The following is a 15493-nucleotide window of genomic DNA, read 5'->3' on the forward strand; positions in this document are numbered from 1 at the left end:
GTTATGAGCTTACTGTGCACTGCTTTAAGAATTTGGTTTCAGTAAATAAACACGTTCCACGACGTCAAGAAGGGAAGAACCCCCATGGTCCTAATAAGCCAGTCCTCCTTTCCTTAGATATTCCAAATGTTCTTAGTATTAACTGCACAGGACACAAAAACTTCATAAATCAAACTACTTAATCTCAGTGCTTGTACTTACATCTCTGTAGCCTTCAAGATGGTCTCCAGAAACAGTTCCCGGTATGTCTCTGCACCCAGCAGGGCAGTATCGGCTACAAAGAGAACAATGACAAATGGAAATGATGAATTTCTCCACACCACTACATTAAAAAAAAAAAAAATATATATATATTTGTGAGGCCGCTCTGTAGGATCCTGGGCTCCAGTAACGTGGGAACTTTTGGTGAATATATATATATATATATATATATATATATATATATATATATATATCATACTTCATTACCTACTAGTTAAACATTTTTTTGCTGTTTACTAATTAGCAATTTAGCACACCATACAAGAAAAATCATTGCTCATTGCGTGTGGTTTAGTAGCTAACCTTGGTGCTGAGGGATCTAGCTTTTAATCCCAGTTTACAAGCTCAACACAGGTTGAGTCCTCCTATAGGCCAGACAACTCCATCACCATGGGTCATTTCTCTCCCTCTCTCCTGAAGGGCCTAGGCAGAGAGAGGTCTGAAAGGCAGTTTCATATTGGAGATTCACTACAGTGAGTAACTTGCTCTTACACCCCCTCTGCACACAAATTCAGGGGGAAATGGAAAAGGTTGTTTTGGAAGTTGACCAGAGAAAACAGGTCAATCTGTGAATGATCAAAAGTAGAAATAAAAATCACTAGAGAGATGTACATTGGTTACTTTTATTAAATTAATTGTTTTGTGCTAGGCACACTACAGAACATAGGGACATATGTATGAAAGCATTTCCTATAGACACAAAATGGGAAAAAACCCTTTGATACATCAGGCCCTTAATTCCTTTCTGGTGTTTGCAAGAATGCGCTTTTGGAAGCTGGAAGAGGAGGCGCCCGTTTAGGTGGTTAGCACAGAAGGTTTTTTTGTGTTTTTTTTCTTCTGAAGGGCAAGAGGTTATGACTGCTGCTGCTCGTCTGCAAGAGGTCATTCCGTAGGGGCGTGCCAGCTACTGTCAGCATCAACCTCTTCTGCTATTGCAGTTTAATTTAAGTCCACTAAGGTGGAATCTGCTGCACGGCATTTGGTGTAGGGTTAGTATGGTTTGATTTTCTCCATTTGATATATTGGTGCATTGCCTTCTCAGTATTTTGAAGGGGATACCGGCTTATACTAATGGCCACTGGAAGTTTCTGCGGTCCAGTGTAATATTTAGATTTTTGTGTGAAGTGTCTTAATTAGGCAGATTGAACATTTTGTTGATTTGTTAAGACAGTAGTAAGCTGTGGTATACGGAATTCTCATGTAAAGGAAAGACATAACAAGCACTTGGATTGCCCTGGAGGTTTTCCGCAGAAATGAAAGCAGAGTTGTTTTTTGTATCTTTAGTTTGCGAGGGGTAAATTTAACCACTGCACTTCGGTACTTTCAGCCGTGACCAGCGTCTTGGATTTTACCAACGTTTCTGATCTTGGTTTTGATGGGGAAAATGTCTCTTAAGGTCAGATGAGCGCAGCTCGGGACGGGGTTGGGTGGGGGGGGGGAGGGCTTCTTAGGTGTGTTTATTTTCTGGGAACTGGGATCCAAACTCACAAGTGGACCACCCAAAAATCCATACTAGAGGTGTCACAGCACATCCTGGCACGCTTTTAGAAGACATGCCAGGGCCACTGGGCCAGGAAATGTGACTCCTAGTGCAGGCCCACTGAACTGTAGGTATAGTATCTCTGTACAACACATGAACAGCCATGAAAGTATCAAGAACCGTCCAAACTCACATGTGGTAGAAGTCAAGCCACGAAATGAGAAATCTGGTGTGGTTAATCTGTCTATGACCACACTTTGGTCCAGTGCTCGCTGCACCACTGGATTCAAGCTAGTCTGGCTGATGAGGGGTGATGCCCCAAAGCCAGTCCCAGGATGCTTGTTTCCGGTCCAGGGAGGACATTGCTTGGCAGTTCAGGATGGACTGTTTCCCTGAGGAGCAGGATCAAGACTGACTTGCATATGGCTGGGTCCAAACTGCAGTGACATGGCGACCAAATAACAATGGATTAAACCCAGATCTGTGTCTAGGAGTGAGTGTTTGAAAAGTTTCAATGCTTCGTCCATCATTTAATTTTGTGATGTTGCTATATGTGCCCTAAGTGGCTAGGGCTATGCCCATATGTGGGTCACCTGCTCGCTGTGCCACTGGATTCAAGCTAGCCTGGGTGATGATACCCCAAAATCAGTCCTAGGATGCTTGTTTCCGGTCCCGGGAGGACCTGGCTTGGCCATTCGGGCTGGACTGTTCCAATGGGAAGAAGGGTCAAGACTGATTTGCATATGGCTGGGTACAAACTGGGGTTATAGTGCGAGCAAAATAACTACAGATTAAACCCAGATCTAAGGCTCAGAGTGAGTCTTTGAAAAGTTTCAACACATTTTGTGATTTTAACCCATGTCCATGCCAGGAACAAATCTACCTTTGTCCACTCCAAAATACCACATAATCTGACCAAATAGTACATCAGCCTACAGAAACACTTAATAGAATCATTCCCAAGTTACACAAAGAAACAACCTTTCCAAAAATACAATTACTAGGGTCAGGTAGGTGGAAAAAAAAAAGATGTAGCTACGCATGTGCAGCATGGAGGTATAAGGCAGCAGGACAGAGTGTTAGAATGTATATAACTACTGTCGGTTATGAAGAAAGAGGCCAATTGACCTCTGTAGAAGTTTCATAAGCCCCAAGAACGGAACCTGGAATTCCCAGTCCGAATGCTGAGGGATGTGTCCTTAGCAGTACTGTTAGCTGATGGGGACATCCAAGGCAAAATGTTTTTTTTGTATACATAAAATAAGGCTTTTCACTGCATTCCTGCTTAATTGCTTTACTTGCTCCAGAACTAGAAATAAGTTGGGCTAATTAAAGCCTTTGGAATTTCCTAAACCTCTGGCCCAAGTCACCCACAATCCTTCCAACATGTTGTTATGTACTCTCAAATTAATAGCTATAGTAACGTGATTTGAGGTGGACGACCCAGAAAATTATCAGCGAGCCAAAGGTGGGCTCTGGCTCGAAGAGCCAGTGCAAGTGCCGAGCCCTGAAAATATTTGGCATGCAATTCATGTAACAAACATCACGTTAGGATATAGTAAGGTGTCCTCAAATAAAAAAAAAAGCATCTTTCTTTAACACGTTAAAGCTTTCCAGATTAGCACATCAGATTGTATCCTTGCACTTATTAAAAATGAGAGAAACTGAGACACATTCATACCCTCGCTGTGACGACAATGCTATTGGTGAAAACTAAGAGGTAAGTCAGCTGTAACGTGTACCCCAATATGTGGTCTAGATTCTTGTTAGACATAGATAAATATTATATTTTATTAATTCAAGCAGAAGAGAGCTTTTCGTACAGCACAAGACCTCATATATTTGAAGATGCTCAGATATATTATATTGAACAAAAAGGAAACTCGATACAATAAAGTGTTTCACACAGTTTGGTCAAGCAGGGGAGGCAGCATTGATCCCCTATTTTGTAGTTTCTCGCTGTGCAATTCAGTCACTAGATCAAAGGTAAATGCTTTGTCCTTAATTCTTGTAAGAACAGATTAGCGCCTGCATACCAGGCAGAATCTACATTTTATATTTGACAGTTTCAATTGTGCCCGACAACAAATACAGATTACTTTACACTCTTTTCTGACACTCCGAGAGGTGTGCTGGATTTCCAAGACGCGTAACACAGGTTTCCCATTTTACATGTTTATCCTTTGTGGCCAATAAGCAACATGGCCTCCCATGAATCCTCACTCTGCTCGTTTCGGGCTCCAAGCCCTAAGAGGACCGCGAGCAGAGGCGAGCATCTGGCTCGCGCCTTGCTTGAGCGGTCAGTGGAACGCCCACCTCTAAAGGTGATGGCTTTTTCACATTTATCTATACCAGTGTCATCTGCAGTACCCCATTTTTAGGTCATTTTGTGATTTCTGTGCCGTATATTTTCCACAGAGCCATTGAGAACGTCCAATATATTAAAAATGGCCTTTTGGGATATCGTGGAACATGTTAGATCTTGACATAGCAGAAGCATAACACCTACATATAGAACCCCTGCCGTATTAACTCCTGCCGCTTTCGAAATTTGTATATCAAGTTTACTAGCAAGTGTATTTATCCTTTTAATGTGAATGCCTCGGGCATACGTCGTCTTCACATCTAACTCTCTTAGCCATCTATAACAATAGCATTTAGTAGGTACGTCTTGTTGATACATTCCATATACCCATCGCTCCTTCTATAGAAATATGGATAATAACCCTTGTCCCTGGTGGTCTTCCAAGATTTAGCTAATTTAAGTAACAGTAGCCCCTCACTCTAGGTTTCGGAATGGGCATAAAACATGTTACTTAAATGACATTGCCAACTAGGCAACCAGCAGAAAAAAATGTAATTGAACCATTCACAGTCCCCAAGGTAGCATTTGATTGTAGTAAACTTAAACTGCCATCACTCTGAACGTACAACGCCAGCAACCATGATGCCAAAACGCAGATTAATTCTGAGCCAAGTTCAGAAGCCACTGAACCAGCTATACACAGAGGCCGCATTGGGGTGGTATTAGAATTAAACACAACAGCGGAGGCAATACCAGTGCACCAGCACTCCTACGGTATTGGCCTATTATCGGGGTCCTGATGCTCCACACACTGGAAATCCATCTATTGTCAAGGGAAGGATTATTTGAAAAGACAGAAAAGGGAAGTCTCTCAAAATTGCCTTGGAGAGTATCTTTGTGTTTGGTACTGGTGGATCTGATCTTTACATTAGATAAATGCTTTATAGCAACAGAAGAAACAAAATACCATAGCACTCTTGTCAAGGGGCCAAAATGTTAAAGGATGAACATTATGAAAATCAGTTTTGATGGTAATTTGGGTGTTGGGTTGGTTCTAAAAGGGACATTCCTTCATAAACTTTAACTCCAGTAATCAGCGTAACAAAGATGAAACAATCAAGAGATACTTTTCCCCCGAGGACTTTACATTTTTTTTTCCGCAGCCTGAATGAATAAATGGAAGAGGCGTGAGATCAAGGCAATTTGCCTCTTTGAAACTAGCACACAAAATATTTGTTCCACGTTTCAAAGCGGTTGACTTAGCCTCTGGTGACTCAAATCCTGTTAACACATATTGTCTAGTTACCCTCAACACAATATAGTTTTCTAACAGGACACAACACCAACTTTTAGATGTTCTTGCTAAACTGAGATCAAGTATTGGGGTTATCACCAGTTCGAGGTTGGACGCGGTTTGCTGCAGGTACGAGTCACTCTTTATCAAGCTATTCATGTTTTGGCAGATGTGAACAACCATGCAGGCCCTAGTATTCTGTCGCGAGCAAGATACAGGTAACTGTTGATCTAGGGAGGATTTAACAAGTGCTTATTATGGCATTCTACAGATGCGTGCATAACAAGAACTGACAAAGCTGACAATACTCATCCTATACAACTATCCTACTTTACCCTCCACATCACAACCAATTCCATCACTGAATACACAAGAGTTCTCCAAATGCAAGCTAGACAGGAAATAGTTATTCTAAGCACACCACTGCACCTTCTGGGTTTTCTAAGCATGTCTTGACAAGAAACAAACGCAAGCTACCTAGGTAAATCCGTCCTGATGATTAAGAAAAGATTTAGTGAGACAAAACAGTACTTAAAATCATGAAAAAAACAACAACGTATATTTACCTGAACTCTGACTCAGCAAAATGATTTGATTTTTCCAAACATGTGACTAGATCTATTGTAAATGAAAAAGGTTAGCCGCATCAGAAACAAATACAACTCACAGCATGACATATTTAAATATTTAATTACCAATTTAAAAAATGGCATGGAAATAAACGTTGCATGTTTACAATGTGGAAATTATGTTTAAGGAAGGCGAACGCCATTATAATTTGCAATTAATTACTAGAATGCACACGACAGTAATCGAGATATGCCTAAATATGTCTGATTGCCGTCTCTCGTACAGTCAAAATAATGAACTTTTACTCTATTAATGAAAATGATGACACCCCACAAAACACTTCAAGCCTCACTGTACAACCCATCACCAACTTCAGATTCATTATACAACTTATAAACTAGTACTGAAACTGGGTACATGGCTGCCCCACAGTTATCACAAATTGGCATTGTACGGTCTAATTTCTATCAAAGGTAATACATTTTTATTCGATGAAGGACACCCAAGAAGAAACTTACCTTTAGTATGAGAAAGGGCAATCAAGTGGACCTTTCTCCTGGTTGCTGTATAAGAAGCATTTTATGTAAAGTGATTTATAGAAATGTAGAATGCAAAATACACCCGCAACTAGGCCATGCTAAACCTTACCAAGGTTTATTTTAAGAAAGACAAAAATGAATTCTTTCTTATCCCAAAAAATATCACATGGAGTAAACAAGGATGTTGACTTTACCATTGTTCGGAGAAAAGAAGTTACTCATCAATTAACGCAGACCCCCACTACGTCGGTCTATGAGCAACTCCAAACAGTGAGGCAACAAGGTAACTTATTCCACAACTTAATTGATGATACAGCATAAAATAGATTGATACCTTTATTCAACTAGTCCTAATAGCCCTGCGTTTTCTATGGTTCTGTAACTTTACAGGATCACTGCCAAATATGATGTAGCCATAAACTCAAGAAGACGAATTTAATTGCCGCTTAATCTCCGCTTCCCAAATGAGAATTACCCGGAATAGGCGAGCCTCTCTTTTTTAAATTCAGACAATACGGAGTAATTGGGCGATTTTCTGCACCAAATTAACCAATATGTTAGCTATTTTTATTGTTCCGGTAACCGAACCCCATATTCCACATGTGCTCTTCACAAAGTTTTCAAAGCTGGTAAGTAAAACGGTGTCTCTAACCTACCTGTTTCAATTCTGATTACAATTAATGCAAAGTAAGGATCTATAGCGTGGAACGTAGCTACAGAATAACAGTACAGTACAAAAAGCAGGTGGGTGTTACAGGATAGGGGTCTAAAATAAGACAGGATACATGGGAGAAGAGGATCCTAGAGGGATTGGAAGTTGGGTGGGGTGGCCAGTCAGATTTTAGGATGCATCAAGATGATTTGAGAAGAGTTTCTTAATTTGCTTGGGGTGTATGCTGTAGATGGACTGTAATCCTGGTTCCATATTCTCAGGGAGCAGCAGAAAAAGGGTTGCTGTTGGGTTTCCTCTTTCTCCCATCTCTTGCTTTCCAATCTTCCAGTACTGCTGCTCTGAAAGAGGCTGGTCCTGTCAGAGATTTGGATCTTTGAGGCCAGGCAAGGAAAGATCTATGGGTTGACAGTGCGTAAATGATGCAGTTTGTCTTGAAGATAGTGTATGCTGATCAGGTAGAGTCAGTGGAGTTTTAAAAGTGTTTATAATCATGTCAAACCTCCGGAGACACAAAACTAGGCAGGCTGCTACGTGGAGGACACTTTTTCCGAGTGTTGAGGTAGTTTTTCTGTATTCATAGCAGTCGGCATTGCATCCATGAAGGAACTGCAGTTCTGAAGTCTGGTTCTTGAAGGAAAGGCTTTACTTTCTGAAGCACCAATAGTTTGTGCCAAATGTTTTTCGGCTTTGAGCAATATTAAGGGAAAAGCTAAGGAAGATGTCAATTGGGAATCCAATGGAAGTGGCATTGTTGCAAAGACAAATTGCTTTCCGAACAGATCACTTATAACCGATCCATTCAGATGATTATTTTGAACGTATTCCCAAAAAGTCTCAATGGGATGGAAGGTCCCTTATTATAAGGATGCAGGACTATCCTTGACATTGAAGTAAATGTAATGGGTCCAAATAGGATAGTTTCAAATGTGATCTTCTCGGAAGGACTAGGGTGCTTTAGGTATATTTGTCGCATGACTGCAAGGACACACTTAGTCCTACTTTCAACTATAGATAGTAATCTCAAGTGACCTTAAAATAACTGCAACTGTTGCAAAGACAACTAGTGTCATCTACATTAGTATGCTTCAATATGTGGATAGCTGCAGTGTAGAATCATGAACGTATCTCAATTTGTTGTCTAAAAAAAAGTTCAAATCTTTTCTATGGTCACTTTGAAACATCTCCAGTTTGAGTTTTAACAGTGTATTTTTAGAGCTTAAAATGTAGTGATGGAGCAAGGACTCGTAGAAAAGAGACTTGCTTGAAGAAAATCCTCTCATATAACTCATAACGTCATACTAATTTTATGGCAAGACCGGAGGCTAAGATTATGCAATCCTCTTTATTAGAGAAGAGAAGAAGCTTGTGAATGTGTCTTATTAACAAGTAACCCGAGTGAAAGCTAAAATGGCTGCTAACGCGAGAATCTGTATTGCGCATGCGCCAACTGTATCTACGCAGTATGACGAGCTAACGCTTGGAGGGAATTTCCTGCACCTGCGCAGTTGCTCTTAAAATGGCCGCTTGAAAGCTCACATGCTAAGCATCTGCTCTGCTGAAACTAAACAAAGCTATTTCACTAATCGCTAACGCGGGGAGTACATTTATAAGTAAATGGGATTAGAGTAGAGCTAGGTGGTATACAGTGAAATCATTTTATTTTTAAACTAATATACATTTTCTTGACTTTTCTTATTAGTTCGTTTTCGGGCCTCTATACTAGACCGAAGTCAATATCCCATGTGACCATCACACATGCGCAGTCTAAGTGAGCCAGAAGCCGCAATGCAAATCCTTGAATGCCATCCAAGAAAAACAGAAACATACCCTGGGAACCAGCATGATGTCCTGTGAAAGGAAGAGACTTTATACAAAAAATGTATACTTTGTGTTGTTTAAAATGTGAATACGGGTGGGAATAAAGATTTTGAATAGAAAATTAAGGGGCGGGATCATTACACAATGAACTAAAGAAATTATTGAAAATCTGACATGGTGTGATGATCATCCCCCTTGCCTGTCCAACCAGAATTAGGGGTTTGTGAAATTGAAATATTAATGGGTGGTACATGATTTTAGAAAAGTATAATTGAGTTAGTTAGTTAGTTAGCACAGAGAAACCAGAATGCTGCAGAGCTCGGGATGCTGTCGGAGTGACAAGCGCATGCTGATTGAAGAATCGTATTGCAGACTTCAAATTAAGCCAATTAATTAATTAATTAGAAGATCGCGGAAGAATCGAGGAGGGAAATAAGCCAATTAATTAGAAGAAGATTGCGGAAGAATCGAGGAGGAAGATAGTGTCAGAGAGGGGTGCGAAGCAGGCATCGGATCTAGAAGAGGTCACCTTATCCTGTCCTGAAACCTGAAGCCTTTGTCTCCTGGCCTTTTCCCCGGGGGACCCATTCCAGCTCCTTGGCCAAGGGGTTGGTTTTCACACCATTTAGGTAACTATAATTCTGAGTATTTAAAATTGTACTGCTACCTCTATCCTCTCTCTTCTGAGTAACGTCATTGAAATCCGTACTAATTTAACTTTCCTTCCTTTGGTGATGGAGACCATACTGTACTTTGTATTTGGCTCACATGAATTTATTTTAGATAAAGCATTTAACATTTTCCTGAGTCTGTGGTTATTTCATTGCAGAGAAAGGTAGATTTTTCATGTCATTTCACCATCAACTAATGGTCCATTGACCAGAGGAAATAACTTTTTGATCTGTGATAGATTAGTTGAGAAACGACAGGTAACTAATCTTAGAAAGACAAATATAAAAATTGACCTCAGTGGATTTTAACTGGCCTGTGTGTGAATGTATGGGCCCAATGTGAGTATGTGATATTAGAGTATCTGAGGCTGGTTTACCGCTGGATCAGTAGCTATCACCTAATTGTCTTTTTTAGTCATTTCAATAGAAAATAAGCTTTGGAAAAGCCAATAGGTTTGGCACTGGCCACCAGCTGTTTGGTTTTGTCAAGGTTTTTATTTTGTTTTAGTGTGGTTTTAGCAAAACTTTATTGTTGGCGAAGCTATCTGGCCCTCATCAATTTATAAAACAAATTTGCTAAAAGCAGAGACTCTTGTTTTTCTTAAAAGCGCTCATTGTCATAGAAGACCCTGGGCACTTAAGGGAACTACTTTGTGTGTGGAATTGCTCTTTGAGAAAGGACGAAACACTTTCACTCACAATGTTAGCCAATCACAGAAGTGTTGTGACTCATTGCCTCATTCTTCATGCTGTAGTGGGCAGAAGAATAATGTTAATGAGACAATAAAAGACCAATGGATGGATGGCAAAGGATGAAAGTCCCATTAAGTATATTATATATATTGTAAGTAAAATCAGAAGGTGTTGGCTAATACTGGACCTAAAAATACCTAAATATTAGGCTCATTGAAGCATTAAAAGGCATGCTATTTAACTAAAGGCTGAAAGCTACCTCTTGGCCACTCGCACTTTATGTCCACTTTATGGTGTCAGTAAGAAAGGGAGCTTATACTCGTCTTTGAAATGCAGGTACAACTAACAGGATGGAATGGAGGTTGAGATTCTCTCTACAGCGTAATCATTTAACATTCAGAAACTTAGCAAACTTTTTCCTATTCCTAGGCTTTTTTAACCACACACAGAAGATGTTCATGAACACAGAGGCAGTCATTTAAATACATATTAGGATATGGCTAACAGACATAATTTGTTAACCTATGGCAAAGTCGACTTTTGCCAACATGCTGTAGAATTGCACCCTCCTTTTCGGTACATATGGCCACATTTTTGTTTCCCTGAGAAGTGAAAAGTCACCTTAATCAATGCAAGTGTCCAAGCATATGCAACAGATAGAACTTGACAAGGTATAGTTATGATAATGACAAATGATGACAGACAAAAAAAACACATTTGTTCCTTTGCTCTACAGTACCTGGATGGTCACTGGAAGTAAAACTTAAAAGGAATCCGCGTCCAGACACATGAGATCCACTCTTAAAGCGGACAGTTGCTTCATTAGACTCCAAGTAGATTTCACTCGGTGAATTGGTCATCACTCCACAGTGGTTTACTGGAAGAAAAATTGGAAAAATAGCTGGCATGTTGTTGGATAGATTAATTGTATCAAAATTACATATGACAGTAATTGTATGTATCTCCATACTTTTAAAGCATGCAAGCCTCTTCCAAGTAAGAAATTGGACAACAAGTAAGGAATTGACCAACACCGAGGAAGGAGAATTTGGTCTTCACACACTTAAGATTTCTTGCTATTATTTTAAAAAGCCTGAGACGGAGGTGAATGGAATAGGACTTTAGGGCTTCTGGCAGCATTAAGGCTCAGCGTGCTCCTTCTTCAAACAGCAAAACAACTGTTTAGAGATGTTCATGTGGTCAAAATCATATCTGCGAGGGGAATGGCTAGTTATTCTGTATGATGGTGCCTGAGATATCTCATATTGGACTAAAACAGAGTATAAAAATGGCTTAGTGCATTTGGCTTTGAGGGCAAGTAGAGCTCCACTAACTACACAGTTGAAAGTAGGTAGCTAAGCATGCATGCATAATGAAATCCAATTCATCCGACAAGAGTCTTTCCTCACTTTTTGTAAAAACACCATCATAAATGGGTGAAGGGATGCATGAGAACAACCTTGCTGCAGCTAAAAGGTGACACGATGTTGATGTCAAAAAAGGGAGAAATGTTAAATAAAGAGGAGATGAGGATGTGGGGATTAGACAACAAAGCATAGCAACAAATGCCTTGTGCACTTTAAAAAAAAAAATTAAAGGGGAAAACAAAACAATCAAAAAGCAATCCTGTGTGCCGATTTAGACATGACAAGCATCGGATTATCTAATTATCATCATACAAGAAGCTCTAGAGCTACTAACTTAATTTACTTCTTTAGTATTATTTTTCCTACAAAGCAACCAACACACGCATATGCGGGAATAAAGGAATGCAAATTTAAAAGACGCCAGTGGGATACAAACCATTCTATAGAGATTGACATTAAAGCACCGAAAAAATCATCAAAAGAACCAATTCAACGTGTTCTTAAAGGAATAAAACAGGAGGTAGACATCAAAGTAGAAGGGCGAGAATACCACATCCAATCAGCATTTCGTAGAAAGCAGTTAGAGGTCAAAGTTTTCCACAATGTTGGTGCATCCAACCTATGCTGTAATTCCCTGTAATGTCCTAGAATTATCTGAAACTATATGCTGCTACTGTTAGTTAGATTGTAGAGAGACAGCATACACAGCCACGTGGGCAAGGCACATTAAGAGTGTATAAAATGTGTATTGTTCCTGTTCTCTACAAATAATTTTAAGATAGAATCATCATAAAAAGTTTTTTTTTTTTTTTAAAGTTTTTCATTTTCTGACTGTGACTCTGCCTAAAGGAGTCTATAATACGGATGATCTTTCACAATGTGAGGGCAGACCCCTTTCTGTGTAGAATGGCACACCAAATACTTTTGTTGTCGCACGGTTGCTAGATAGTGGCTTCATCGATTGGACCTCTTGAATGTTAACTATCCCGGAGCATAAATCCCAGCAGTATTTTGAGCCTTTTAGAGCCTTAAGACGTTTTAAAATAGGCAGCAATACAATACGCATCTATAGCCCTGATGTGACTTTATGGTAGCGACAATGAACAGGATCCAGTGAGCTGCGGATAGCAGGGAGAATAGAACTTCTCCTTCCTAGCTGAAATTACACAACTCTTGAGTACAGACCCCAACTAGGGGAGATAGGTTGGCTTCAGATTCAAAACAAGCATTGGCAAAGCCACTAGGTCTCGCCTTTGGGGAATACTGGCTTTGGTGATGCCCTGGACGACACTCCACGCTGTTGAGCTTTTTCCCAATATGCTGCAGCATCATCAAAATAAATAAATATCTAAATAAATAAAAAGGTACAATGAAACAACTGCTACTGCTGGTCACAGCATTACACTGCGGTACGCATTTGTGATGACATATGAACATGTCAGAATTAAAGGAATGATTCGGCACCATTTGCTTCAATTTCTTATAAATCCAAGATGGCAGATGCCATCCGGTAAATTAAAAAATAAAGTTTTTTTAAGAACAAAAGTGCAGTCTTTAAAACACGAAAAGAACCTAATGCTAGGAGACAGAAACAGAGGAGCGAATGCGGGGAGCTGGTGTGGGGAGGCCGAAACGTTCTGTAGGCACACGGAATGAGAACCTCAGCACTGGAGTCATTAAGTTGCAGAAAGTGTGCCTTGATCCATAGTTGGATTCTCTGCAGCTAAAAAAGTAGCAACATTTCAAGCGTCTTCCGAGAGTCTAGTATAGACCTGTGTGTCATCTGAATAAGGTTGATTAACACTTACAAAACAAGTCAAGGAGGGTTATGAGATAAACATTAAAGAAGGGCAGTGAGAATGGTCAATTCAGAGGTATACAAGTCAGTATCCATCACAGAGAAAACGCATTTGATCTTCATCTGCCGGGCCCTGTACTCTCAAGAGTAGGCAAACCACTCGCTTGTTCCTCTTTGCACCTGCCACAGTGAAAAGCAATTCTAACTCTTCCAGCCATGAATCTGCACCATGCTCCAATGTGAACCAATCTAAGTCCTACAATCTTTTCTGGTCCACGATTTTGTGTTTTATTTGCCCCAGTTTTACAGCAGTGTTACCAAATATATGGGTCCATCCTTCTTGCAGTTTTCAGGAGGAAAGATTTGCCAGATCTGCAAACAATCCTAGTGCCGCATATTTCTGACCCTGTTCTCCGGCTTCCAGTAAGGTCGTATGCACTCCAGGAAGTCAAAATGAAGCAATATAGGGGTGTGGGCTATCCAGGAGCAGGACTTGCCAGCGGCCATCTATCCATCACTGCATTATCCACTAATAATCCAAAATGTTCCCTCATTGCGCCAGGTTCTAGATGATTCTCAGTACTTTTAGTCACTGTCGATCTTCAAACAGAACACACTACTGAGCAGCAACAATGTGGCTATGGTGGTTGATGGAGAATCTACAGCTGCGGACTATATATTTGAATCAACGTCAAGTTAGAGAATATATGCTCAGTAGCTTACTATGCAAAGTTGCAAATATTCCCATGACCTCATTTGAGTTAGAAATTTAAAGCAGGGTGGGAGGAGAAGATTTGCTGTGCAGAGGAAAAGCGCAAAATAGCAAATGCATCTGCGTTGGTTTATGTTCGTTATTGTAGACAGCCTTGCAGTTTGACCAGCACTGCTACCTCTGCAGTGAGGTTAAACATATTTGCATACGGCTGGACTTCTCTGATAAGAGTTTGAGGGATCCAAAAACAGGGATTCACCACCAGTAGCTTGAAAGCTAGAACTTTGAATCTTCCACAGTAGCAATCAAGGAGCCATCATTTGAATACACGCTGCCATCATCCCTGACACAGTTCAAATACTCAAGATATAAGCTTTTGTATAGGTTTCATACTTGTAGCTAGAGATTGTCCTCTCAGATCAGCAGCAAGTGTACCTCCTCAGGTATTTTTACAGAAGGCAGTGAATTTCCTGGGGTAAACTTGTTCAACTCAATGCAAGTCACCCCTATTTATTTCTGTATGTCAGAGCTTGCTCTGTACTCTACCGTGGCTTTTTCCTTCCATAGATAATGTGGAAATAATAATACAAATGTAGCAATCTAAACACCTACGGTTTGGCAATACTTGCAGACATACACATGCTAACTAAGCAGTAGTGTTTTGCACTGCACGTTGGTAATTAATAACTTAGACCACCCTTTACTCTCTGTTGTCCTGTGTCCTCGTCTGCCTCATTACTCAAGTCTCAACAATAAAAGAACTGAAATTACATAAAGTCAGACGGGGTTTTCTCAGAAAACAAATGAACACTCTAGTAGAATAGAGTAATGCTTTAAGTGGGATGAAAAAAGTGTGGCGGAGCTTAAAATGGGTGTGGCTTAAAAAGTGCATCAAGAAACCTGCAAAACAAGCGAGGCGCAAGACATGCATTGTGTTGTAATTGCATTTATATAGCACTTACTAGCACGGCCAAAGCGCTGAATCGCTTTACAAAGGACAGCATGCTGCTCCAGAGCCCGAGGTTAATGATTAGCCCAGTGTTATTGGTTATTGTAAGTGAAGTAGAATTCTGTGTTTTACAAATTCACAAATAGAGCCGTAGTGGCAAAGAATAGCCAAAATCAGCAGGCAACAAGATGTAGATTTAAGAGGTTATATAGCACCATCATCCTGGGCAATAAGCAATAAAACAATTGACAAAGTAAATTTAGAAGTAGGCGGCGGCTTGGCTGCTTGCTATCACCGCCCTTAGAATGTTGAATGTACGATGGGGATAACAGTTATTCGAATCGAATTAAACAGTATCTTAAG

The 15493-nt window shown here is 40.2% G+C and overlaps 1 protein-coding gene across 1 annotated transcript in view; it reads right to left on the reverse strand.

Moving 5' to 3' along the window:
* The window catches only part of DCBLD1 (discoidin, CUB and LCCL domain containing 1), a 190975-nt gene that overhangs the window by 68192 nt on the left and 107290 nt on the right, over nucleotides 1–15493 (reverse strand). Inside the window, exons 3-5 of the mRNA XM_085611297.1 lie at nucleotides 11044–11181; nucleotides 5907–5958; nucleotides 202–274 (exon numbers count right to left, since the gene is read on the reverse strand). Coding sequence (XP_085467423.1) covers nucleotides 202–274; nucleotides 5907–5958; nucleotides 11044–11181 — 263 coding nt within the window. The remainder of the gene's footprint in view (nucleotides 1–201; nucleotides 275–5906; nucleotides 5959–11043; nucleotides 11182–15493) is intronic.

The sequence above is a fragment of the Triturus cristatus genome, chromosome 6 (assembly GCF_964204655.1).
Source record: "Triturus cristatus chromosome 6, aTriCri1.1, whole genome shotgun sequence".
NCBI lineage: Eukaryota > Metazoa > Chordata > Amphibia > Caudata > Salamandridae > Triturus > Triturus cristatus.